Source organism: Dermacentor albipictus, chromosome 4 (genome assembly GCF_038994185.2).
Source record: "Dermacentor albipictus isolate Rhodes 1998 colony chromosome 4, USDA_Dalb.pri_finalv2, whole genome shotgun sequence".
NCBI lineage: Eukaryota > Metazoa > Arthropoda > Arachnida > Ixodida > Ixodidae > Dermacentor > Dermacentor albipictus.
The window spans coordinates 112,132,913-112,160,725 of record NC_091824.1 but is presented as its reverse complement, the minus strand read 5'-3'; the positions used below and the strand labels follow the sequence as shown (position 1 = coordinate 112,160,725).

At 44.2% G+C, this 27,813-nt stretch overlaps 2 protein-coding genes across 2 annotated transcripts in view; one reads left to right on the top strand and one right to left on the bottom strand.

Moving 5' to 3' along the window:
• Nucleotides 1–22: 22 nt before the first annotated feature.
• LOC139059254 (uncharacterized) lies at nt 23–27,380 on the bottom strand. The gene is made up of 10 exons (XM_070537418.1): nt 27,202–27,380; nt 21,216–21,423; nt 16,490–16,596; nt 11,433–11,665; nt 10,954–11,128; nt 6,637–6,808; nt 5,861–5,961; nt 4,615–4,753; nt 3,355–3,606; nt 23–2,660 (listed from the first exon to the last, which is right to left on the bottom strand). Exons 1-10 carry the CDS (start codon nt 27,313–27,315, stop codon nt 2,533–2,535), a joined length of 1,629 nt encoding a protein of 542 aa, XP_070393519.1. The 5' UTR covers nt 27,316–27,380; the 3' UTR covers nt 23–2,532.
• Nucleotides 13,259–27,813, top strand: part of LOC139059256 (uncharacterized) — a 284,919-nt gene continuing 270,364 nt past the window's right edge. The window contains exon 1 of the mRNA XM_070537421.1: nt 13,259–13,437. Coding sequence (XP_070393522.1) covers nt 13,333–13,437 — 105 coding nt within the window. The 5' untranslated portion in view covers nt 13,259–13,332. The remainder of the gene's footprint in view (nt 13,438–27,813) is intronic.

The window sequence follows — 27,813 nt, the reverse complement described above, 5'->3', positions numbered from 1 at the left end:
TTGAAAAATGAAGAACAAGTGGTTCGTAATAAATGCCAACAATCTCTAACTATGAATCCCCTTTTATTAACATGTCCGGTGTTGGAGGAAGAAAGACATATATTTTATTAACTTTACAAAACACTTACACCACTTCCTCCCTCCCTGATACTATCTGAAAACGCACTTGTATCTTTAGACGACATTTTTAAGTTTCTAGATGAAACAGATTTCTTAAACAAACTCTAATGTAATCATTTTTGTTGCCTGAAGCACTTTTATCCAATTATATATTTTCATCTTTTGCGTGGCCCATCATAGCCGCAGTTGCTTCTGCGCCATAAAACCCTACATAACTAAATAACCCTACGAAATGGTTCCCGACAGTCGAATTGGGTCTATGTGCTGTAAGCAGCCAATTCGCATTTCTATGAGGGTCAGACTTCGAGAACAGTTCATGAAGTTTTATTGCACAAGTATGGGCGAATCGGGCAAGTTGGTACTTATACACGGTAGCAGCGCAAGAAAAAATGAAGGCAACAAAAGAAACCGATGGGACAAGCGCTGTCTTGTCTCTTTATTTCCATGACTTCGTTTACCGTGCACTGCTATCATGGAAGTTTTATTACTTCTTGTGAAAAGACTAAAGAACAATACAAGAAGGCGAAAAAAAAACAAACAACCCCCGAAATCAGTTTCTTGTTGAAAACACCCCCTAAAGTTACTAGTTAAGTCTTGTACCTATATTATGATAAGGAGAGAAACGGGGTGCCTCTCTGTTATTAGACCATGTAAAGGTACATTGGTGTACGACAATGATCATTTGTGTATTTCAACCAAATGTATATAACAACGGGGAGCGTCTTCACTGCGAGTTGGCATTACGGTTGCCGGTCATTGCTTCGGATGGAGGACTCTCAGCGTACTGTGTTTTTCGTTCGTAGAACGTTGTGTTCTCGCGATATCCGCGTCGTTCATAACGACTTTGTTTCTCTTGCCAGGCATCATGGTCACCGTGGCGATAATTGTGGTGTCCCTGGCACTTGTGTTTGGTCTGCTTTGGCGCACGGGCATGGTTTCCAAGCCCAGTGGCAAGCGCGCATTGCGAGCTACCCCGCTCTATGGACGTCCGCCGAACAACGACACGTTTGCCATCAACTGCACTCACGACTGCGTTCCATAGATACCAAAAGAAAAAGAAAAGAGAACTCGTTACCAGAAGCACACGAATGTGAGAAAATCTTCCTGGTGCGACCGTCTTTTGATCTTGCTATAATAAAGTGCAGAAAGAGCACGGACTGCGCGACGAGTTGCATGTAGTGGATATGGTGGTGGGAGGCCATCAGGTAAACTAGTGTCTGCATTCTATAACCAGTGAGGGCCTTCTGTCCACAAGCCTACTAAGCCTTGTAATGGATTTTGCTTTTTGTTGATTTTTTTCAACAACCGAGGTGATGATCGGCGAGCCCTTTTTCCTGCTTATGAACAAAACTACGTTACGTTAGAAGAACGCATCAGAGCAAGTGTTGGAAGTTGTACAGCTGGAAGAACGCAGCGGAGTGTACGGTGGTAGAGCGTAATTGAGTACATGGTTAATTCAAAGTGGTTCTACCGTGCTGCTTTTTTCTTTTCGTCTGCTGCATGCTCATTGCGGCTTAGCTTAGAAGACACACCGTGCTGAAGGTGTCTCTGTCACTGCCCCTGCGACCGAATTTTTTTTTTTTCAGTAAGCTCACGCGTGCCTTGCATAAGTGATCGAAACGCCGCCGCGGCTGCTTCGAACTTCTATTCACATTGGCATTATAACTTTCCTAAGCAAAATTGAACGTGAAGGCGTAGACACTGTGCTCTCTGTTAGACCGCACTGAAATCGGGGTCACATCGAACTGCCTTGCTTCAAACAGAGCTCACCTCCGTGTTTCGTCCTGCCACTTCTCAGTTCATTGCTATTCGTCATAATGAAATAAGGCTAACCTGTATCAACTTTCTCGTTCGGATGTGTAGGAACTAGTGAAAGAAGACTCTCCACTTTGTGTAAAATGCCAATATTCATGGGCTGCTCATTGCATGTATGTATGTGCGATCACGTACTACTCCGCCGCAGTCTCTCAGCGCACACTTCATCACCTTCTCCGCTTTCTTTATTAGACATGATGCACTCACTACAACGCCGAATTCCGCTTTATATCGCGTGAAAATCTGCGCGTGGTTCTTGTAATTATGAAAAACTCCCGGGTTGCACGAGAAAACGAAGAAAAGGAAAACGAGACAAGCATTGCTTCTACGTTTGAATAAATACTTCGTCATTTCTTAGGTTAAAAATGTCAAGTTGTCCATGAGCCTTACGACCACTCGTGTTGGTGCTTCAGCTTGTGAGGAGCTGAGGGCAAGGAATCACATGAAATACCCGAACATGCAATTCACGTGCACCCTAGTAACATTATTACACTTTGACAACAAAAATATACACGCTCGGTGTGCGACGCGCTTCGCACAGTTCGTTTGGAAAATCTGTGTGAGATTTTAAGCCACAGCTTCCCAGCTGTTGACGCATCACTGTTCTCGCTTCCCGAGAATCCACTGAACGAGCTCACGCCTGACAAGTTTTCCGAGGTTGTTGCGTGGAATCTTGTCGACAAATGTGACGCCGCCTTCCAAGTGGCAACCCTTCGGTGCATTGGCTGGAAACAGAGAGGAAAAATACAATAATAAAGGAGAGAAAGAGCGTTCACGTTGTCTAAGATAATCCTAGGAATCTCTCAGTTACATGCTGTTGGCTGCTATAATTTGAACGCCAGTTTTAGTCAAAGGAAATAAGTGTGCACAGCGTGATTTGCTGCTTTCCAGCAAATATCGATGTGCTAGAAATAGATGTGCACTATACTTACAACTGAACGTAAAGTGTGCGCACGTCAGTATTTAAAAAAAAGGCAGTCTTGCCCGAAGGCGAAACATTGATAGCATGTGTTTGGTGCTACTACACCCGGGGGGGGGGGGGTGGAGTTGACAGAAGAGCTAAGGGCCCCGGGTGCCAGACGACCTAGCTACGCCACTGCACTCGACTGTATGTGCACACATTCTCGTACCAGCTCTCTTATTGAATGCATAAGCATTTCTGTAAGCCGCAAGTCAGAATTCTTATTAAAGGTCTTCGCGAAGTCTACAAATATCGCATCAATCTGATGCAAGCAATGAATGGCGTGATGCAAGTCATTAATCCAAAAAGTTTCGTTTCGCAAGCTGGATCATGGAAAAATCCGTGCTGATTGATGGATCGGCCCGGCATTGCGCTATCTTCGGAATTTTTTTCTACATGAGTACACGATAGTGGGACAAGTAGCCTTTAACAGCTTCGCTGTAGAAAGAAATGCTGACCTTCCACAAATTGTTTGACGTGATCGGCGCTCAGTTTTCTTGCTTCCGGCTCGGGCACAATCAGAGCGTGCGCCACTTCTCCAGCTTCAGGATGTGGTATTCCTACGACGGCGCAGTCATGAACCCCTGGACACTTGAACAGCACGGCCTCGACTTCGGCCGGCCAATACTTGCTCCCACGGCAGCAGTAGTAGTCGCTCAGCCGCGCAACTAGGTACAGCCAGCCGTCATTGTCGTAGTAGCAATGGTCACCTGCGTGCCCACCGAAACAAAGCGCGTTAGCTGGCTGCTCTCTAGCTTGGCGCTGTTGTGCTATAGGAAGCCTTCCGAAGTTGCTATCCTGTAGGTTTGTCATGAATTAGGCCATTTGGCAATTTTACGTGCTACTAAGGTTATAGCGTGAAAGCAAATCACAGGAAAATGTTGGAACCTACGAGGACAGCGATGCATTTAATTTTATACCGTATCCTAATTTGTGCTATAACTCCAGTGCCATAAAAAGTTATCCGGGTCTCGCGGCCAGGACAACCATGTGCTCGCTAAGAGATTAGCCACTACGTGGAGTTTTTCATGAATTGTGGTTTACATGAACAAGTGTAATCAAAGCTAGCCTTGATCATCTGTTCGAACGCATCTACTATCACGGTCATCATGGAATTTATCTTTCCTGCCCCTTTATTCCTCTTCCCCAAGGCTGCACAGCGCGACATCTTTCAGGCAACCTCACAGGTCTTCTCTCATGACAATCCTTTACCTTATCGCTTTAAACGCACAAACGTGATCGTTCACGCCTAGTTATTTGCTCTACCAGCTTAATTTGTTAAGCCTTAACACAGGCGCCTTGCACGGGCATGGACTAGTACAGATGCTGCATGACAAGAGCGAAGGTTGTACAATATGTGTTCTCGCTATAACACAAAAAGAGTGCTAGTGAAGGCATTCAGTGTGTTTATTCGCACTAAATGTATTGCGGAAAAAAAGGTTTAGAAAAAATTTCGAGATGCTTGGATTGTTTTGTGGGAAGTCTCACATCGTTCCTGAACAAGGTTGTCAACTATAGATTGATAAATATATAAAGAAACGCTGAGATAACGAAACTCCATCGTGAAACTCCATCGTGATATACGTGTGAAGAAGTACCATTTAATTCGTAGGCGTAACTGCTTGTTTAACTAGGCGTGCATCTGGAAATTGCTATTCTATAAGCGGTTTTTGAAAGCACGCTGTATACGTGCACGTACGTTCCACATACACTCCTACCTGTGCTGTACCAGCCTTCTTTATCGGTGATGGGCTCGTGCAGTCTTCCCCAGTATCCAAGCATCAGGCTTGGACTTCGCACCACGAGCTCTCCGCGTTGCCATGGTCCCAGAGGCTTTTTCGTTTCTGTGTCCCTCACCTGTGTGAAAGCCACGACGGATATATCAGGAGTAGTAAAACAGCGCTAAACAACAGGACGAGGAGAGAGACACAGACACCAGCGCTGACTAACAACCAAGTGGATTGGTTGTTAGTCAGTGCTGGTTTCTGTGTCCCTGTCCTTGTCCTGTTGTTTAACACTGTTGTACTGTTCGTACTCATGAACCAACCAGCCCAAATGCGTGCTATATTTAGTTTTTTTTCCACCAAGCTGTAATACATCGCAACGTAGGTAATCAAGAAAAGATTTTATTCCTTAGACGAGTGGAAGGGTGGGACGGACGAGCGTGTTTCTGGCTCTCTGCCACACGCTAGAAAGCGTAGACAAGAAGATGCAGCAAAAACAAAAGAAGACAAGAGGTGGTAACGAGATGCTACTATGAGCGTCGGCATTTAGACCAGTATACTATATAATATGCATAGATTTTATTTCTCTTCAGAACATCGGGACATAACTAGAAGCACGTGGCGAACAGAAATGTTACACTGAAAAGTTGTGCCAACTAGAAGCACGTGGCGAACAGAAATGTTACACTGAAAAGTTGTGCCACCTAAACTTAGGAGGGATTTTCACTGCGATAGGAGAGAGGCACGTGGGCCTTCCCACTGTATAGCTGAGCCCAATCTCAACGTAAATGAACAAACTCAAAAACAAAACGGAGGACGTTCTTTAGCCAGGCAAAACAAACCGCCCGCTATAATAAACTTCGCGAATCCTTACTTCTTTGAAGAAACAAACACTAATTATTTTCACTTGGTCTCGTGATCTAGTCAGCAACAATAACAAACCGTCCCTTTGAGCAAAAACAAAAGTGGATTTGGTTAAAATAGTGATTGAGTATAGTCTTGTTAAGTCCTACTCGATATCTTCATATTGAGCATCCCTGTATCACTCGTGATGCGACTGTTACGCAAAGCTTTTGCTCGCCACTGTATACGCATTTTTTTTAAATATGTGGTTTATTGTAGGGTGAGAGAACGAAACATATACAGACGGCACGAATTAGGCACCGCCTGTTCCTGCTGGATGAATCTGTCACGTGCAGCTTGTGTTACTTTGAGCAGACAGAAATAATGGCATTCTTACCATTGCTTCGACGTGAACTGCCAAACAACCGATGGACTTGTATTTGCTTGGTGCGTTGTAAAGACCCGCTGAGATGAAAGGTATCTCCGACTGACCGTACACTGCCAAAATGAAAAAGCAAGAGCCGAAACCAAGTGAGCTGTCAACTTTCAGAAAAATCGGCACTTTCGCGAATAACTCGTAACACCAGTCTACTACGTTCGTGTAAACAACAGTGACAATTAGTGAACTAAGGTGCAGGAGATAATCTGTCATAGAAAGCGACAACGTAGACAAGGATTTAGATCAAGCAATATTTTAGGGATACACCCGTTAATCTAGTGTGGTAACAAATGCTTTACAGTTACTGGCTTTAAGAAGAAAAGGACTGAGCCTTGACTTTCTTCGGCTCTTATTAGTGAGAAATGAATTATAGAGCCGTCAATTTATAACAAACCCTTAACAACTAGACACCATAGGAACTACCAACGTATTTAACCCCATAGTTCTCACGTGCTGAAGTGTTCAAGTATTCGCTTTTCCCACGAACTATATACGACTGGAACTCGGTGCCATCCCCAATTGTACCTACTACTGAATGCCATTTGCTACTTTTTTTCTTGCGTCTATTCAAATGTTTTTGTACACATCCCGCTTGGACCTGCACAAGTTCCGCAGTATTGTAGAAATAACTATAAAAATAATAACTGATTACGAAAGGAAAATGAAAGCTTTTTTTGAACGGAATGTCAGCTAAATAAATAAACGTGTTCATAATTGCAACACAAAACACTTACACTGTATAAAAGATTTGAGATTAAATTCTTTGACCAGTGTCTTCACAACGTCTTCTCCAATGTTCGTGGTCGCTGTTGTGACGTATTGCAGGCTATGAAGGTCATAACCGTTGCGCCGGTCGTTGTCCAACAGGCACCTCACAGTGTAAGGCGTTGTACTTATGGCTGTGACCTGTTGCGAACATAAAGATTAAGCCTGCAGCCATCGCCAACGTACCAAAAACAGCACTGCAGAAAATGTCACATAATGGCAATGGGCACGTCTCAGAAATTGAGAGCATAGGTAATTTCATTAGCTCTTGAAACTTTGTTTACGCACTCTCCTGGTACCTGTTATCTCGCGCTTCGTGGTCTGATACCACAGTCAGTTGCCGAGCGACACCGCTTGACCCAGTGGCGGAACAATCTATAACTCCACAGCAAGACAGTTACTGCTCGCTTTCGCATAGAGCACTCTTGTGGGATGAATGTGGAGTATTAGCGCGATAGCATTAAGGGTCCCGTATCACGGAAAAACCGGCGTCGCCATCCCGCATCCAGCGTCGAGCATCGTTACCGCAAAATTCATTCCGAACAACGCATGCGCAACCACTCAGGCCCTCCGTGTAGCGCAAGGAAGTTACTGAACTAGTTTAATTTCTCAAAGTGAAATACGTCAGAAAAATCGTAAAGTACAACTTACACACAACCCAGAAACATGACAGCTTCGGATTGTAATTTGAATATACGAGAAAACATGATGCCGTTACGTGGAAACTCAAGCGCAAACCCCTTTTCCAGCGTTTCTACGATGCATAGACCGTCCACGGCGTCCGAGATATGGGGGCGCTGGCGCACGAAAATCCCGGAGGCCACGGAGCGGCGCGCCCAGTTAATTGCAACAGCTCCAGATGGCGCTCGCCCCGCCGCATCGCGGCCCACTCAAGAAGCCGCATTTCTACAAGAAAGCTCATCTTAGTTCTTAGCGTTCGCCGCAAGCGTTTCCCGCTAAACATTACGGTTACATAAGCTGTAGTTGCCAGAAAGTGTGAGAAGCGCTCAGAGATTTGAGTAGCAACGAATAAAGCGTGGAGAACCAGACAGTAAATGCCAGACACACGAACAGTGCGAGCGTTAACTTCCAACAAATTTTATTTTTCCCATACATCACTTTTATGCGACCGAAGAACGTATCAGTTAGACAACCGCTATCAGCGTCCCAGAAACGCTAGTTGTTTATCGCAGAGGAATGTATAAGGTGCGCTCACGCGTGTGCGTCCTGCTCTGCTTATCTATTTAGCTACAATGATCTCTCGAGTTACCCTGTCTATGTTCTTCCTACGACAACAAATTTATCAAGGAACGGCTTGCACGTTCTTGCCTCGCAGGAAAGGATGTGATCAGCAAATGTTCCCCACTCCCATGTCTGATATCGCGAGCATGTTTCCTAAGGCGCTCATTTAAGCTTCTGCCGGTAAGTCTGGTTTCCGCATGACAAGGGAATATCGTACGCGACACCTTTATCGCAAGTGGCGTATAGATTATGTTGTATGACCCTGTTAGCGCTCATACTGCTCGTGCGTGTCTCGTTTTTACTATCTCGTCCTATGCGCGCTACTGGTTGCTATTCATATCACGCACCAACAAGCCCGAAAAGCTATGCTACTCAGGGATCTTGGAATGCTATCGCGTTCCACTGTTAAAAGCGAAGCTTAAGATTCCTCCGAATTTTTTTTTCAACTTTTCCGATTAGGTACCGCGACTTCCAGTGCCATAAAAAAGCGACGATCCACGGCGGTAGCTCAGTAGCTATGGCGTTGCGCTGCTGAGCTTGAGGGGATGGATGCAATCCCAGCTAGGGCGGCCGCATCGATATGGGGATGGACTGCAAAACCGGTCATGTATCGTGCATTTGGTACACGTTAAAGAACCCAGCTGGGCAAAATTGTTGCTATATCCCCCACGACTACGTTCCTCATAATCAGGTCATCATCATCATCATCATCGTCATCATCATCATCATCAGCAGCAGCAGCAGCCTGGCTACGCCGACTGCAGTGCAAAGGCCTGTCCCATTCTTCTCCAACTACCCCGGATATGTACTAATTGTGGCCATGTTGTCCCTGCAAACTTCTTAATCTCATCCACCCACCTAACTTTCTGCCAACCCCTGCTACGCTTCCCTTCTCTTGGAATCCAGTCCGTAACACTTAATGGCCATCGGTTATCGTCTCTCCTTATTACATGCCCTGCCCATGCCCATTTCTTTTTCTTGATTTCAACTAAGATGTCATTAACTCACGTTTTTTTCCCTCACCCAATCTGCTCTCTTCTTATCCCCCCCCCCTTAACGTTACACCTATCATTCTTCTTTCCATAGCTCGTTGCGTCGTCCTCAATTTGAGTAGAACCCTTTTCGTAAGCCTCCAGGTTTCTGCCCCGTAGGTGAGTACTGGTAAGACACAGCTGTTATACACTTTTCTCTTGAGGGATAAGGGCAACCTGCCGTTCATGATCTGAGAATGCCTGCGAAACGCAGTCCGGCCCATTTTTATTCTTCTGATTATTTCAGTCCATGATCCGGATACGCGGTCACTACCTGCCCTAAGTAGATGTATTCCCTTACCACTTCCAGTGCCTGGCTCCCTATCGTAAACTGCTATTCTCTTCCGAGACTGTTAAACATTACTTTAGTTTTCTGCAGATTAATTTTTAGACCCACCTTTCTGCTCTGCCTCTCCAGGTCAGTGAGCATGCATTGCAATTGGTCCCCTGAGTTACTAAGCAAGGCAATATAATCAGCGAATCGCAAGTTACTAAGGCATTCTCCATTAACTCTTATACCCAATTCTTCCCAACGCATGTCTCTGAATACCTCCTGTAATCACGCTGTGAATAGCATTGGAGAGATCATATCTCCCTGCCTGACGCCCTTCTTTATTGGGAATTTGTTGCTTTCTTTATGGAGGACTATGGTGGCTGTGGAGCTGCTATAGATACATTTCATTATTTTTACATACGGCTCGTCTACACACTGATTCTGTAATGACTGCTGAGATTTCGACTGAATCAAACGCTTTCTCGTAATCAATGAAAGCTATATACGTGTAACGGTTGGTTATATTCCGTACTGCTGCCAAAATGCAGCAGTGTAGCATTGTAGGTGAAGCATGCCACAACTATCAGATGAAGTAAAACAACTTTAAGGTGCCAGTAAAGTAACGCAACTACAAAAATAACGCCAAGTTTCTTGATGTGATATCAGTATGAGATGAAAAGCGTTCTTGAAGGTTGTTCTTTCGCTTGATGAACATATTTTATGTGGTTCAGACACACCTGGGCACCTGTATTTCCGAGGGCAAGGGACAACTGGCTTCCTACCATCCAAATAATGGAATGTCTAAGCCGACTATAACAGATACATTAATTATTCGCTATTGCCCTTTGTTGAGTAAGTAATTATACTTAGATATTACCCGATAGCTTCGATAGTGGGGGAAATGTCTTCAGCCCAACTTACAGCAAGTAATGTACTAGGGTTGCTATGAAGGCAATTGTTGCATGACTAACCTGATCTCAGGATTGACGAGACGAGAACGCTGAACGCGACCTCTTGCGCAATCTATCCAACGTGTGCAGAACCTTTCGTAGAGAAACATTTGTAACTATGCCATAAATGTGTAAAGTGTGCTACGTTATGAGACATTACAGCTCTACCTACATGGCTAAGGTTAGAACAAGCAAAGTGTCAATGGAAAAAGCCTGGTATTGGATTCAATGGTCTCTCAAGGATCGGGTATGTTTTTGCGTGACTGATCTATTTAACTCATTTCATTCATTAGGGATATATTGATAACCGCTGATAACACGTGAAACATTGGATGTAGAAGGTGGCATAGTATTTCCTCATACGGACGCTGGTAATTCTTTAAATCTACGAGACTATACTTGGGGACAGCGCGAAATGAGGGGCAAGGTCAGACAACTCGAATGCAGTCCCGTATTCCACTAGCACTAAAGTGATGTATCAACTCTCTAAACTGCGGAAAAACCTGAACTGATGGACTTGTGTTGGTGCTTTTGAGCGTCGACACAAGTCAGTGTACCTGTTGTCTGAAATTCAGGGTGAGCAGCATGGCCTGTGGCGGAATACTCTTTCCTATTATTTTGATAGTGATGTGTTGTCTCACTTTTTTTTATTATTCCTTTCCTATATTTCTCCCTCACTAAAATAACAAAGCCAATATCTTTTCCATTCACGTTGTCATCCTTGCCGTCATCGTTTTATTTCGTGCCTGTCGTTCTCTCTCAGCGTTTTCACCTAATTATCGCGCTTACCCTGTGCTTGTGGATCGCCTCAAGTATAGCGCTGTCATCGGCGGTCTCCATGAAGGCGGCCGACGCTCCCTGGGCGATAGCCTTGCAGACCCCGTCGAAAAGCGCGTACACGTGGCCTAATGACGTTGTGGAGAGGGACACGTCTTCTGGACCCAGACCCATGTGTCCAGGGTGGCTGGAAATTGGCAATGATTAAGAGAAAATATTTTTTTTGGGGGGTTTGGTGGGAATATCTCTGCAGCGCAGCAAAGGGTATGGCTATGGTCAAGTAACGAGAACCATGTAGAAGCGTTTGGGTGTGAGCTAGTTGGTACCGGTCAGACATCTTAAACAGCGCCAAAAAATATACAGACAAGGAAGAGCACAGGACTAGCGCTGGCTGCCTGAATACTACTGACGGAATAGTATATATTTGTGCGGGATTTAATAAAAATGTTGCTGACAGTCAGCGATGGTCCTGAAATGAAGGAAAATCTAACCTATTAGATTGAACGTTGGACAGGAGGGACTCGTGACAATGCACAACCAGCTTCGGTTTCCCAGTCGTGCCGCTTGTAGATGTCATGTAACAGATCTGGTTTTCTCGATACTCGGGAGGTGGTGGCAATGGGCCTCCTTCTTCGCGGCCCTTCTTCAGCAGCTCACTCCATGTGATTACGCTGCTCGTGGCGCCGTTCGTTTTACAAACCGGTTCGTCCAGTGCTATGATGTGCTGCAATTCAATCAACAGATGGATGTTCAGAATGTGCATGTCACAAAATATTGATGGAAAGACTTTTGCGCCGTGCAATGCAAGAAATGTGTCAAAACTTACGGGGATTACCTTTCAGTTAAGAAAAAGGAAGGGGGTACGTAAGCAAAAGAAACTTGGAAAGGTCTGAGATTACAACTTCGTAACCACGCATTGAAACAGCTTGATTATGCCATTCTGTATACTTTATCTATTAGATACATTAAACGTCCACTTTTAATATGCTGGTTATTACAAGTAACACGTAGTACTATAGTTTTTACGCGTTTACAAAAATATTCCTTACGCTTAAAAATTTTATAACGAATAAGCTGGCTGTAAAGTATTGATGTATTTTAATATTATCTATGGCATTTATTTTGAATACCTAATTTGTTCATTAATTCATGGGGCTTAACGTTCCAAAGTGGCATAAATTCTGCCCGCTTTAAATGACCTAAAGCGCTGACCCACTTCTGTGGCCTCTGACGACGAAATTGTATACGTTTGCTCAAAGTTTCATTAGAAATATAGTGAAAATTCGCAGTTTGTTACATCCGGATGAAACTTTGTATGCACGTCCTTGGTGGTCCAGCCATAAAAAAAGAAAAAAAAGAAAAAAAAGAAGGCATCCATTAGGTGAAGATGGAATACCAGTGAAGCTGTACTACTCAATAGCTTTATTAAGTTCTATATGGTGGTTATCGTATATTGGTTGAATGAAGGCACGAACGCGTAACTTCGTTCTTTGCTTCGTCCATTTTTTAAAAATTCTTTATGCTTATTTTTATATTTTAAGAATTTTTATTTGCTTTTATTTTTTAGTTTCCTTATTTTTATGTTTTCATTTTCTTACTTCCTAATACTCTTTGCTTACTTTACATATATACTCTTACGTTTCGGCACGCATCGTCATAGACCAGCGAGGCCACAGGGGTATGTGCCGTTAAGCTTGGACCCTATGTTCACTATTACCAGGATCGGCGCACATGACGATTTGTTTTAGCCAACATCTCGGGGGGGGGGGGAGGCGGCACACATATTTTTCTCCAGATATTAGCCATAGACAGCTTCGCTATAAAACTGTACTAACGTTATCTTTAGCGCCAATACTATCTTTCGTGCTATAGGGAGCCAACGATGGGCAGGAGGCGCTGCGGTAGTTTGAGTGCTTTAGTAAAATACACTGACGCCGTCCGATAAGGACACCACGAAAACGGTGCGTTAACGCGAGCTCTTTACAAACATAGGCTCTGGACGACTTTCGGTTTTGTTCACCGACGTAGGCCGCTACACCTAGCGTGCAATGAAAGCATTAGCCTCTACTTATATTGAGTAGGAGCAGTGCGTTAAAATCTAAACCCGCAGATTTTCAACACTTTTCCTCTGTACATAACGACAATTTTACAAGTCAACATTATCGCAGGTCATGCGAGAAAATTTATGTATCAACATTAAGGCGTAATGCGCACTTCTTTTATCTCTAAACATAAATATAGACTTTCCGCAAAGTGGAAGAACTTAAAACCACGCTTTCTGTTCCGGCGCAGCAGACTGATGAGGGCCGTGACCGGAAGTTCCTTGGGGCCGCTCTCTCGCTGCGGTTATCGCGCGAGTGAAACCGTGTGTAGCGCCGGGCGCGTCCGGTCATGATCTTTCTGTGGCAATATGCGCATTCCGAGCAGTGCATGAGCTCCTGCGTTCAAGCACGCCGGCGCCCAGACAGGTTAGACGCTGGACACGTGTGCCTCAAGGTGAGCGGCGAACTTGCGTACGCGAAATCGAAACGTGTCCCACTAAAAACATTTTTCTCAGCCAGCTATAGGCTATGCGCTGCTGCTGTTGGCGCGCGAAGTCTCAGCGTGGCTTGCCTGTGGGCGCAGTGCTAGACGCTCTGCCGTGGGAACCAAAGAAGCAGCTTTTATTGTCGAAGCGTGCCGCACATCGTATAAGAACCAGGGACTTTGTAAGGGTATGCTCGCTAACAAAAATGATTACTAGAAAAAAAATCTTGAGGCAAGATGCAGAGAAAGCAACAGGAAGGGGTGCTGGAAGAAGCAGGGCTTGCAACACGCCTTGACGTAAGGCGTTAAGGTCCCGTAACCGTTGCCTCTTACGAGTCGTCTAATCGGGAGAGCATGTCAACTGGCTGCTCCTCGCGTGAAAAGGTGTAAACAGGTGAAACCGATTTGTCTTGCGCAGGGAGCAGCTTCGTTCCAGTACTAACGCTATTTTTGTGAGTTACAAAGCGTTACATACCGAAGTTGCAAAGTTACATATCGTAGTCGTGAGATATTTACGATCGTTTACGCCCTTTACATTTTTGCTTAGACTTGGAACTTCTAAGGAACTCACCAGAACTATGGTTTCTCGCATGCTGGGCAAGCGCTTCTTGGAAAAGTGGAGTGGTTGGCGAAGGCCGAATATTGGTACCACTGCGTTATCGGGCTTCGCTTATCGAAGTGATTAAGCAACCATATTACGATGGCGAAATGTAATAAAAATGAAAACATGCTTGACGTCTTTTTCACAGGAGTTTGCCATAACGCCAAAGTGCAACGTGTATTCAGTGGCAGTTTTTTCGCACATTCACTAATACAAGTCTTGTAAATGTGCACTGTGTGTTATTAATTACAGTTACGCTTGAAGGTCGAACCAATGACAAGCGATAGCTGCCACGCGAGGCCTGTGCTGGTGCACAGCGTAAACGGCACCCATGGAAGCTACCAGGCGTCATTGGCATATTGGACGCGATGGTGAGCGCTGGTGCGGCGAAACTGCTTCTCTAGAGTTCTGGAGGCATCACGTGCGCGCGCCCATGCACTTCTTCAAACTTGAGCAGACATGCGTTCGGCGAGTGCGATTATCGAGTGACGTCTCTGGCTGAAGGCGAGCATGCGGTTAAAACCGAGCGACCTTGGCGGGGCGAGCTAGCCGTTTCCCTCGGCCGTCCACTTGCCAAGAAGCGCTCCTCCCGACTTTCTGCGAGTGGCCTGTCCCTTCCCGCTCCGTGTCGTCCTACCTAGAGTTACTGCATAGGCTCCTTTGAGTGAGCCCTTGAGATTCGACCACCTAGCGCAACTTCCAAGCAGCGTCCTATCTTTCCGATGCCAGAAAACTTGCGTGATGCTTGAGTGACGCGCGTACTTGGCACACGTTTTCGCTGGAGATCGGCAGAGAGCTGTAGCACAGCAGTACAGTCGCGATCAATTTGAAGGTGATCGCGTGAGCATCGACTGGCGGGCCTTCCAAGCAGCATAGCGGCCGATTTCGGAACTGCGAAGATAAAAATTGCGCTGCCTTCTTCCCCACGCTGCAACCATCACCCGCAAGACCAACTCGCCACATTTTTGTGTTTGTTTCCCTTTCATGGCAATGATCTGTGTGCGTCGCTTCCTCATGCATATCTTGGCTAACAATGACGCCTCTGTGCAAAAGCTCATAACGCAATCGAAATGAATTCGCAGGTTATGCCATGAACGGTGACGGGAGTGACAGCTTTTCAGGGAACACCAAAAGAGAGAGAGGGGAGCTATCTGATGTTTCCCTCTCGACTGAGGGTGATGACGTAATGTGGCACTGCTCCTAGTTTTGGTTGCCGCTCGAGCGATCACCTTCAAATTGATCGCGAATGTACATGCGTTGCTGGGTCATTCGGTTCTACTTTATGTGGCCATAGGTATTATGGTCTGTAATTGTACGGCAAGAACCCTTTCGTGTTAAATAAGGTCAATAAAATTTGCGTTGTATTTGTGAAAATAAGGTGCGTAATACTGAATGCGTAAGTAAGTTGTCTGTACAGTGGATAATATGTCAGAGGCAATTTACATAACAAGTAGTGTTCGATTGTGTGTTTCTACAACTCTGGCACTGTGGTTGGAGCCTATCTTACATGAATTTTAATGTATGACTAGTTCGTTCGGAGCAGTAGCAATAGCACGAGGGTCCTTAAGTAGTTTTTTTCTAAGCCAATCGTATTCTACAAGTACATCTCTAATTTTAAGAACCATAAGAGAAAATATGTAAAACACAAGAACAGCACTGAGCCATATTTTGAAGAATTGAAAACGGATTAGCAGAGTCTTGTTGACGCCTATTATCACCCCGTTATACATAAGCTTTTTTTCGAATGCCAGGAAATTGGCGTGATGATGATGGCGTGATGTAGGCACATGGGCCAGGTCTTCGCTGAAGCTCGGCAGAGCAAGCTTTCATGTTAAGAGATTCGTGTCAGTTCAAAGCTCTAAGCACACACGATAACGATAATACCCTGTTAAATTGAACAAATAACATACGAATAATAATTTGTTACAAATTTCTTGTTAAATTGCTCTGAGCATTTCAGAAATGTAATTTGCATTCATTTTGCGTATGACACGATTTCATGTTTATTAAAGAGGATACGTACAAAAGCAGAAAGAAGACTGATTGTCAAAAGTCGTAGCACCATAGTTGACAGAATGACTGTTTAGAATTCATTCTTTTCGGAAATAATTGAAGTTCTTTTTTGTTCGCTGAGGGAATGCAAATAGAGTTTATAAATAACAATAAGTTTCAACTGACTTCGCGTTTCCTTTCTCGTCTCTTCAAGAAATTTTGACGTTGCTTCCAAAGGTGCGTGCCCTCTCTCACTTTTCGCCCTTCATTTTATTTGTTATTGTGGTGATGACACTAGTGAATTTACACCTGTACTCCCATCTCGAGCTTTGCCTTCTGTTCAAAAATTGTTTGATTTAGGATTGAAGCAGCAATTAAAAACAGAGGTGGAAAATATAGTCCAACGTGACCAGTGTTTCCGGTGCGTACCTTTATAGAAACCAGTCTTCGCTGCAGTTCGAGGGCATCTTGGACACGGTCTGGCTCACAGCAGACAGAGGCCAGGGACAGGGTTTGCATTGCGTCGGCCAGGACATCTGCATTAACGCATAATTCGCTGTCGATGAGCACATTAGTTTTCGGCGTAGGCTGTTGGCGCACACCAGAAAACCGGCACATTATGCGAATGCATTTAGGATCTTTAGAAAAGAAAAACCCACTGGAAACAATCTGTTGTTGGGAAATAAATCTTATCTGTTTTTTGAGCGATGATTCTCACCTGTTCAAGTGTGATCTGCCAGGCAAGAAATTTCTGCTGAAAGGTTGTGCACTGGCTTTGCCAGAGTTAATCCTTGCCCGCAGTTTTTCAAGCGAAAGCTTTTTAACAGGCAAAAGTAGTGCTATGCTAACGTCATTGAAGCTGATCAAAATTTGGAGGGCAAAAGAATGTACGAGCGAATAAATTCGTCATTAGTTTCCTTTCACTTGTACTGTTTGAAACACCAGGCCAATTTTGAAAACATTTTAAAGAATAAAAAGAACATGCAGGACGACAACAATTTTAATAACTTTCCAGTTAAAGGAAAATAAGGCTGGAGAATGAAATGCTCAGTACTTTCGGTAATCAGTGCCGACATATGGAGAATTCACATGTTAAGGTCTACATTGACGAGCTTTGCGTTAGCTTAGAGGCGATACTACACGCCTTGGGCAATACTGTTTGCTGTGGCGAGCCACTGTGGAGATATCTTGGATGCCTTCTGTGACGGCAGCTACCTCCGACATTTCGGCGTACACATTTGCGTCCTTTAGCGCTGTTTCCTTTTTATTGCGATAGAAAGTATATGAACATTCAAGGTGCATTTTTGCCATCGTCGTCGTCCCAGTGATGTTCCTCATAAAGTGCAAGGGTGGTAACACCGTCGCCGCGCGCCGTATGCTGTATGTGCAAGTGAAAGTGTGCAAAGGTGAGCCGATGATCGCAGCTGAATCTCGCGCGTTCAAGGAAGGAGCGTAGGTTTGGACATGTGGGTATTCCATAACTTTTAGGTTTTTAGAGCACAAAAAGGGACGAGAGACAGAGGTACGACGCGGACACGGCGCTAACTTCCAACAATCGTTTTATTTCTACGAAGCGGTACACATATATACATAGGTAACGGATAACAGCGTACGCATGCGCATATGCACTGTTTTCTAATCAAATGAGACAGCAACGAGACATGGTAATGGAAAGTTAAGATGATATCGAAGATGAAAAAGCGACCATGCAGAGGCAAAACATTTTTTTGTAATTGCAAGATTAAAATGCCATCTCCATCAAGCCACCCTCTGGGACACGTTTAAAAAATCGAATTCTTTTTTTGAAAGACCGATTGAAGGCGCGCTAACACAGGCGTAAAACAAGCGTTTCGTAAACTAGCGGTCTTCGCCGCTTCAATAATCTCACGTGTTGTTTGCATTGGACTTCTTCCTATCACAGTGCACTGATTATAAATGGGACTGCACCCATGCTTTCTGCAGTGAAAAGCCAGATGCCCCACTCCTCCAGTTCGCACATTATTTGCGTGTTCGCGCAACCTATCAGTTACGCACCTCCCCGTTTGGCCGATTTATTTTTTTGCCGCGCGACAGGGGCAGTTCATACACGATATTTTTCTCACAAAGAACATAGCCTTCCTTGTGAGTTGTCCGGCAACTGGGCTTCTCAGAAACACAGTAGCTGGCCTTGCAAAAGTCGGACAGCTTGATTGGCGCTGAAAAGATGACGCTTACATTTGCGTTATTGCCAACTTTCTTCAGTCTGTGCGATATATTGCGTATGTACGGTATTATTGCGCGTTTCTGCTTCACTCGCGCAATTTCCGGTGAAGTGAGCTGCTCATCCTTTCACCCGCGCTTTGCGGTCTGAAGGAAATCTTCGGCAGCACCACTAGAGCAATCAAACACGCCTGGAAAGAACAACTAATGCAGAATTTCCTGAGCGATACCGTTTCATTCCACTACGATGTCTCTCAGAGCTGATAAGTAGCTTTGGGGTCGTAAACTCAACAAATTTTCAGCCTACTAACTGCAGTGCATCTTCAGTATATCTAGCTTGCTGGATTGATTTACTGTGGGAAGCAATGCGGTTACACTGCTCGGACGCACGGACCACATTATCGATCCCTCTTGGACTTCATTATATCCGCAAATCTTTATTCATTCATTTAATCAGCCGTATTCGAGCGCATCCCATGCCCCTGTAGGCCCTGAGGCATGTACCGTCGCATTAAAAAAAGAGAATAGATGTCAAGAAATGTCAGGTACTAAGAACGGTTAATGACGATTTCTCAAGCCAAGAAAGGTTCCAAGTCATAGATCGCAATTTAACAGCCTTTTTAAAAAGCAAACAAACGAAATGTTTATTTTTATTTTTGTTAATAATCTGTGTGAATAATTCAGCGGCTGCGCCAGTAGAATAATAATTCGAAATGGTTATCCAAATGGCATAAGAACGTTTTGGTAGGACGCTAGTAGCAGCAGATGGGCAGCAATATGCGCGTAACAGGGCTAACACACCCTACAAAAATTAAAAAGGAAAACCAACGCACTCACACGGAATGCTCACTGTGAGGCCACATTTCTTACATGCTGTTTGACATACTGCCCGCAACTTGACTTTAAGGTTATCATCCTTCGTCGTTGTTAGCTATGACACGGTCGTAAGCTACTAGCGTAATATAAAAAAGGGGGCCAGAGAAAGAGGACACAAGATAGATAACAATGAACGAGTCGACAATTTACAATCACCTTGTGTCCTCCATGTTAGTTTATTGCTTTATTACGTTGTAAACATGTGACTGCATGCAACCGCACTTCCGTCGTTCTGTCATGGCGGGAAATACTTCAACATGTCATTTTCTGACAAACGTTGGTGGTGCTGATGATCATGGTTTCCCTTCAAGCAGGGTTAGTGGTGACCTTGCGTGTAAATTATTGCACCTTCGCATCCATTTCCTGGTAACAAAGGTGTGTGATCACTTCTCCATCGATTCAGTGTCTTGCAGAAAAAGAAAGTAATTAGCAGAGTGCGCTAATCCTGTTTCGGCTCTTCAGATGTTTAGCTGTAGTGTGCAGAGTTATACCAGTTTATTCAAAGTGTGCTTTTTTGCATCATTGTGTAAGCGTCGGTGGAGGCCAAGAGGACGGTTGTCTAATCTATCGAAGGCCAACATCAGTGCCTATTTCTCTTCGGTCCTTGATAAGCCGAACAATTTAGCTTAGCTGAATGAAGTGGATTGCTTTACTGCGATAACGTTGAGCGTCGTGTGTCGACGACAGTCCACCGCCAGACGTCGGAAAAACTTTCGAGCCACCCATACTCAGACCCTACATGTGACTCAAGGAAGTTACTGAACTAATTGAATTTCCCAAGCTAAAAGACATTGTAAGATCGTAAAGTACAACTTATACACAACCTACAGACACAATAGCGTCGGATTGTAATTTGAATATACGAGAAAGCATAATTATGTTACGCGAGAACTCAAATAAACCCCTTTTATAACTTTTCTTCCATACATAGACGGCGGCCGCCATTTGCGCCGCCGGCGCGCGAATATCTTGGAAACAACAGAGTGGTGCGTCCGCTTCCTTGCAACGCCTCCAGATGGCGCTGGCCTCGACCGCATCGCGGCCCACGCAAGAGGCCGCGTTTCTGCCAGAAAGCCCGCCTCCGTGAATAGCGTTCGCCGCCAGTGTTTCCCGTTAAACATTATGGTTACATATGCTGCAGTTGCCGGGACGCGTGAAAAGCAGTCAGGGATCTTTGAATGCTATCGCGTTGTACACTTAGAGGCGAATTTTAAGCATCCTCCAATTTTTTTTTTAACGCTATATAGCTGCAACAAAGCTGGCCCACTATCTGAATAGAATTCTGGGAGGTTCGCTTTGGCGAATGCTTGTACATCAGCCTTTTAAAGGCCCTGCTCCGATGTTTTGTAAAAAAAACAATCTATGAGACCGACGCTGACCGCGTGCAGCTGTGACCCCCGTACAAGTCACTACCCGGAGGGCAAGACTGATTTCTCCGACCTCTACAAGTCAACACATTACCCCACTCAACCGGAAATCGCCTCGTAGCCCATACACAATTCTCTCCGCAATGCTGCTTCTGCGCAGAACGCGGGTCCCTCAGGCACACTGTACGAGGTTGCGGACAGGCACCGTTAGATCCTCCGAACCTATCAAACCAACGAGCTATGTGAGAGAGCCTTGGCCAGCTCTGACCTCGAGGATCAGCAAAGCCTGATTGCGAGGGCCCAGGACGTGGCCCGAGCTCAAGGCATTCTGGAATGAGGACGCCTCTGCAAAGCTTCTTTTATGCAATAAACATTTTTATTATTTATCTACCTTCTTTTCTGACCCTTCCATTCTCATAACCAGTTTACTTCGCGTGTAGGGTGAAGAAAATGAGATTAGTTCCCTTTTACCCTCTGTATCTTTCATTTCGCTTTCATCCAGTCAATTTCCCTGCCATTCCTTCTCTCTTCCTTTCTCTCGACGTTTTGCATTTATTCATTGCATGACACAATCAGGCTACTAGGTTGCTACTTCATTGCTTTCGCTAACTCGTTGTTGCTTTAATTGGCCATGCTTTGTTGTGGTGTTGGATTTTCCATCACTCCTCGGCCGTCAACACTCGGATGGTGAAGAGTGTGCTCCGCATACGCACCGACACTGAAGCCCGGGCTTTCACTGATGGACGCCACGTTGGCGCACGCTGCACCCAGAAACATCGGCAGCAATTGCGTCCGGTTTGCGCTGAGGAGCAGGATCTTGTCTCCCGCTTCATGGCCCAGTCGCCAGAGCGCAGTCCGCACGGCATCCACCTGCTCTGCTACTTCGCCATAGGTGAATGCTTCGTGGCTTGTACCGTTGATCTGATTAGCGAAGAATATGAGCAGACAGAAAACTCATTCAGACATTGGCGAGTGACGGAACTTGTTTTGTTCTCAAAAACAGAGTTTTTGGTAAAATAATGCTTCCTGAAAACGTCTTTCAGGGGAAATAGAGCTAGGTTGCATTAAACGAAAAGGCACTATGCCTTTTCTCTGCTCAAATTTCCTGCCATTCCTTCTCTCTTTCTTTCTCTCAACGTTTTGCATTTGTTCATTGCACGACACAGTAAGGCAACTAGGTTGCTTTTTCATTGCTTTTGCTTGAGTCATTGCTTCGCTAATCGGTCATGCTTTGTTGTGGTGTTCGATCTTCTGTCGCTCTTCGACCGTCAGCGCTCACATGGTGACGGAATGTGACGATTCGAGCGCGTTAACTTCAGTGGATTTATCACTGCATGGTAACGCGGAGCTAAGCTTGAATGAACTATAGCTTAAAGTGATAAGGCCTGAATGCACTCGCCTTACTCTTTTGTTATTTTAGTTTGGCGGACTTACCGCGTCATACGCAGTAAAAACTAAAGGGTACTGAGATATTTTCCTCTGATGACTTTTCTGCGTCTACGGTGGAAAAGCGAAGGTATAATTATGGCAAAGTTTAAAACAAGAAAAAGATAGGGGGATCACAGATTCAGCTAGTATACGATAAGATAGTCATTGACAAAGAAACAAATGCCTGGGGTTGACGTCAGAGCATGCAGGTCAACACTAGAAAGGAAGGAAGCAAGTGACCAGCGTTCTGTATGACAATGCACGAATAATGCTCGAGAATTTAGCGTGGTAAATATTAGCGTGCGCAGCCTAGTGAATAAGACACTTGAATTTGAACATCTTTTTTACAATTTCTGTCCATACATTGTGATAGTAACAGAAGCATGGTTACGTCCGGAGATCATGGGTTGCGAGGTTATACCCCCTAGATACAAAATCATTCACAAAGATCGAAATGCACTAGGCAGTGGCGTAGCCATCATTAATAGCGAAGACACTGAACTGGTGCTATTAGAGGGCAGCCCCGATAACGAGAGTGTATGGCGCAATATTACGTTGTGTTGTGCACCCTACACAATCGGAGCAGTTTACAAACCACCAAACTCTCCAATAGAGTTCCTGCAATCTGTCCAAGATTTTCGTTGTAATAAATAATGTCCCTGTTGAGACGCGCCTGATCATAGCGGGTGATTTTAACCTACTGGGTATACTATGAAACAAACTTGAAGTAAGCAGCGTGTTGAATAAACATTGGGAAGTTTTGATGGATATTGCGTTTAGTGACGATCTTATCCAAATAGTCAGTGAAGCAACAAGGATTGGAACAATCTCAATATCTTTGTTGGACCTGGTTTTCATTAATAAGATCACTGATTACATTTCCGTTCACGATGGTTGGAGTTTTTGACCGTGTTGCATAACCGCAACTCGTCACAAAATTGCAAATTTCTGGTGTTCATACCAATATCGTCAGATAGATAAAATCATATCTTACTAACAGAAAATAATTTCTGGAAGTTGAAGGTGCAAGATCACAAATATTGCCTGTCACTTCAGGGGTACCACGGGGCTCCATGCTGAACTCAGTCCTGTTTTTATTTTACATAAATAATATAACTGAAAGACTCAACAAAAGTGTTACCGGAGGTTTATCGCAGATGACTGCCTTATGTATTCAAAGGTTTCATATCCCGAGGATCAGGTCGTACAAAATTCAGCCTAAATACTGTCAGTGATTGGTGTGAAAAATGGAAGATGAAAATAAATTGCGAAAGAACAGTATGTACGAGAATAACAAGAAAAACAGTATAATTTCTTCGTTTGGTTATGACCTAGGGGTTAATATCATATCTCAAGCTAGTCACTTTAAGTACCTAGGCGTAACCATATCACAAGACCTGAGCTGGAGAACTCACATTATAATTTTTGCACCTCTGCCGAAAGAAACCTTTGGTTTTTAAGACGGAGACTAAAATGTTGTCCTTCAAATGTAAAAAAGACGGCTTACCTAACGTTAGTACGTCCCATGCTAGAGTACGCTAGCATTCTGTGGGATACACAGAAACAGCCAAATTAACCAAATAGGAAGAATTCAGAAAAGGGCAGCAAGGTTTATCTTGTCGAAATGCAGGTCAACTAATTCAGTCACGGCTATATTAACCACACTGAACTTACTGACGCTATCCCAACGGTGGATGGTTGCAAAGATAGGATTTCTCCACTCTACGTACACAAATTATTTCAACTTAAACACCCAACGCTATATTAGAAAAAGGTCATCACGTACAGTCAGGCAGAGTCACCCCAAAAAAATTACATCACTAGCTGCGAGAACAGACATACCGAAATATTCCTTTTCTCCACGTACAACCGAAACATGGAACTCGTTACCACGTGGGATAGTAACAATAGATTCTGCTTGTGAACTTCAAAAGCCTGTATTGAATTACCTTGCGACGCACTGTGACATGTAGGCCCGCTCCCCACTGTTTGTATTTTATTCTCGTTCTTCCACTTGTATTGAAAACTATATTGCATGTTTCACGTGCATCGTCCATTTTTTGTTTCGTTTTTGAAATACTAGATCCGTATTATTATTGCACATGATGTTTGAGGTACGGGTACGCATTGTGTGATGTGTGCAGTGCTTGTATTTTCTCCTTTATGCTTCAATGCGTTCGGGCGCGTAGCGTGCAACGCTGTAAACAAGTATTAAGATGTCCGCTCTGTAACGGTTCCATCGGCCAACAGTATCAATAAATAAATAAATAAATAAATAAATAAATAAATAAATAAATAAATAAATAAATAAATAAATAAATAAATAAATAAATAAATAAATAAATAAATAAAACACAACAAACAACAAACTTCGAATGAAAGCGTTCGGTCCTGCGTTATACAGGTGCTGCCACAACCACATTTGAATTTGTTGTGTATGAAGCAACGAGCATGTTTGTTCCCTGGAACAAGGTGCAGTCCTAGAAGTATCAGGTGGGTTTCGATTATCCGATATTTTTTGAAAGACAGCTAATTTCGAATTTCACCCGTCGCGGCAGCTCAGTTACTACGGTGGTGTGGTACTAAGCGCGAGGTCGTGGGTGCGATTTCCGGCAGTGGCGGATAAATCCAGACAAGGTCGAGCACTTGGAGCTACCCTTCTCAAGCATTACGGTATGTCCATATAACCGTCAACTCTCGAGTGGTATGCGCTGACCAAAAAGCCCTGGAAAACAAGCAGATAGTGGACTATACGACGCCACAAAGCCCCCGTCGTGAACAGTTATCAAGTTTATACTCCCAGATAAGACATCGGAAAGGGAGCAGTCAGCATCACTACGACTCTCTTAGCCGCAGGAGTAGAGCGGACAACAAATTAGCTTCAAAAATAACTGCACAAGGTGTTTCGCCGACGCAAATTTTTTCCTTGCCTTTTTACGTCACATCGAGTATGTGCTAGATAGGATCTGATGCCGCAGTGTCTACCCTTTCACTAATACGCGATTCATTGAAGCCTTCTTCACAATCTTTCTAACCCAGAAGAGCTTTTTTCCCGAGTCCCTAAGTGCTGCGAGTACCGTGCATGGCTAAATGTACTTTGCCAAGTTTATCTAGCTCGCTCTCGAGGCTACTGCTTATGAGAGCCTGGACTTAGAGATTCTTCCAATACCATGATACCATGAATCGAATACCGTGATATTCACACAACGCACGTCTGCGCTGCTCGAGATGGTATTCACGAACCAACTAGCGCAATTTCATATTCTTGTCCTATCATGTGCTAAGATCTCTAATTTTCGATAAAATGTTTACTTTCGTTTCTTCTTTCGCGAGCTGTACCTCAGTTTCCAGTACAACGCTGTAACCGCATAACATGTTGTTCGCGAAAACTTTACTGATACCGTTAGTTTTGATTTCCACAAAAAAGTGTACACAAAGTGTTCAAACTCACAGATCAGATGTTCATACGCCCTGAGTGTGAATTTCAATAATGTAGCATATTTTTTTGTGCTACGGACCTCATGAGTGTACGCTAGCACTAAACTTTAAAAAATATTCCAACTGCAGCTGTCTCTGTTTAGGGACATGATCATTTGCTAGAGGAAGGGAAGACGGGGCAGAGGCATTTGGATAGTCGATATTTCGCTCCTTCTTGCTTGTAGTCGGAGCATCGCGTGCTTAGCTTCTACTCTCGACAACTAGGAGTACCGCTGAATATAGACAGGAACGATTGGTGATTGCAGCTTCAAGTGAAACTGAACATTTAGAATCATTTGCGAGTAGAAGGTGTCCATATAATGAGGGAATTGTTGCCTAAGTGTTAGAAGACTGCATAATATCCTAACACTGGGGTTGAACTTTTCGCATGAGTTCCATTCTCGAGCGTGATTTGCACTATCACTGAGATAACTTCTCAGTGCAGCTGACTAGTTGTAACAGTCCAGTCCGAGGTCGGTAGTGTTAACAAGGCTCCAACTGAAGAAGTTGGAAGCAGCATGCTCCCGATTACGCCATATAATTTATAGACAAAATATGAATTTGCGTGAGCCTCAAATGACCAACGTACAATATCTGCCAAACTGCTTTGATACCTCAAAATTCTGATTTAGGCATGGGGAACCTAGCGCGTATCGTATAGCTTTTTTGGTACTATGGACAGAGTTCTCACCCCAGTCCTGAATAGTTGAGCAAACCAATTATATATTGCTAATCCCTGTGCTAATAATTATGTCACAACTAAAATAAGCTTTAATTGTTCTTCTATCAGCGCTCTCTCCACGTTAATAGTAAACAAAATCAGTTTTCCTTTACATGTGGAACTGACGTTAGAGCATTAAAGGGTTAAAGAACCTTTTCGATGACAGTGATTTAGCTACATGAAGATTATACAGTTTTATGCTTTTCGTTGACCTGAATAAGCGTGTATATACGTGGAACGAATTTCGTTCAAATCACAAGAACATTTGCGTAATAAGAGCATTATGTTTCGTGCATTTGTGTTTGACTAGATGAAAGGGAGTTGGTTCCGAGCAAATGCTTGCTTTTAAGCGAAGTTACTCTTTGGCGAAAGCAAACGCAGGCACCTTGAAGCAACGTATCAAATTCATACAAACTTTCAATTTCTTTTTTCGCATGGGTTAACAAGAGGCATAAAATGCGATTCAAATGTTTTACAAATGCATGGAGGCACCTTTTCCGCAGTTACTGCAAGCGATACCATATAATTGTGTCTTCCATTCGACGTCATTTATAGTGTTCAGTTTGGTCTGTCTGTGACCCAATACTAGCCCTGAGTGTTTCTTTAGGGATGGTGCCCGTGCCACGGCGTCTCCAAAGGGCTCGTGACATCAAGTTATAGATCTAAATACCGCATGCATACCCATATAGGCTCTGTCATGGAGAATTGAAACATCACTCGAATGATAGAAAGTATAGACCACCTCTGACAAGTAAAAGCACGAAAGTAAGTCTTCACACGGCTGCTTGTCTAGTAGCCAAATATGATGCAAGATTCAACCGAAGCCTTGATGGCAAAATCGTCCCGAAATGCCACTACCTAACGATATCGGAGACAAAGTTATGGGTTCTAGTAAAACCTAACTTGTTAGAATTTATTTGCTCACAAAAATACAGTTGCGCATGTCAACTTGGAGGCGTTCTGAATTGTTCTAAGGAATTCCTCTTCTAGGTTAAAATTTCGAAATGTACTACTTAGGTATATTTCAGCAACGTGCTATTCCGAACGTATACGCTGGCCATCTGCTTTCTCACCAGTTTTGAGCTAGCGTGGCGCCTGAGATGTTGAACCATGTACTCCCCAAAGTTCCTGCGGGTGTCGAACGGGTGTTCCGTCGGATCGACGCAGCTCTTGAGTGGGGAGGCCATCTTTGGAAGTATGTTGAGCTTAGAATGCGCTGTGACCAGTAGTTGACAAGAGCACGAGCGGAACGCATGTGCGCGTTTGCGTGGATTGACAAGAAGATAAAGCATACCCCACTTATCTCTGTCGTATGATAAGAGATACAACGCAGGGATTAGTGTCATGGACTTTGCTACGCAGTTATTGCACTCCATGGAGTTCATTGCCTTTTCTTTTTGTCAGTGTCATCACAGATATTGGGTCGTAAACACGCACACGCGGGCGCGCGCACGCACGCACGCACGCACGCACGCACGCACGCACGCACGCACGCACGCACGCACGCACGCACGCACGCACGCACGCACGCACGCACGCACGCACACACACACACACGCACGCACGCACACAGACACGCGCAGACACTCACAGACACTCACAGACACGCACAGACACATACATACATACATACATACATACATACATACATACATACATACATACATACATACATACATACATAC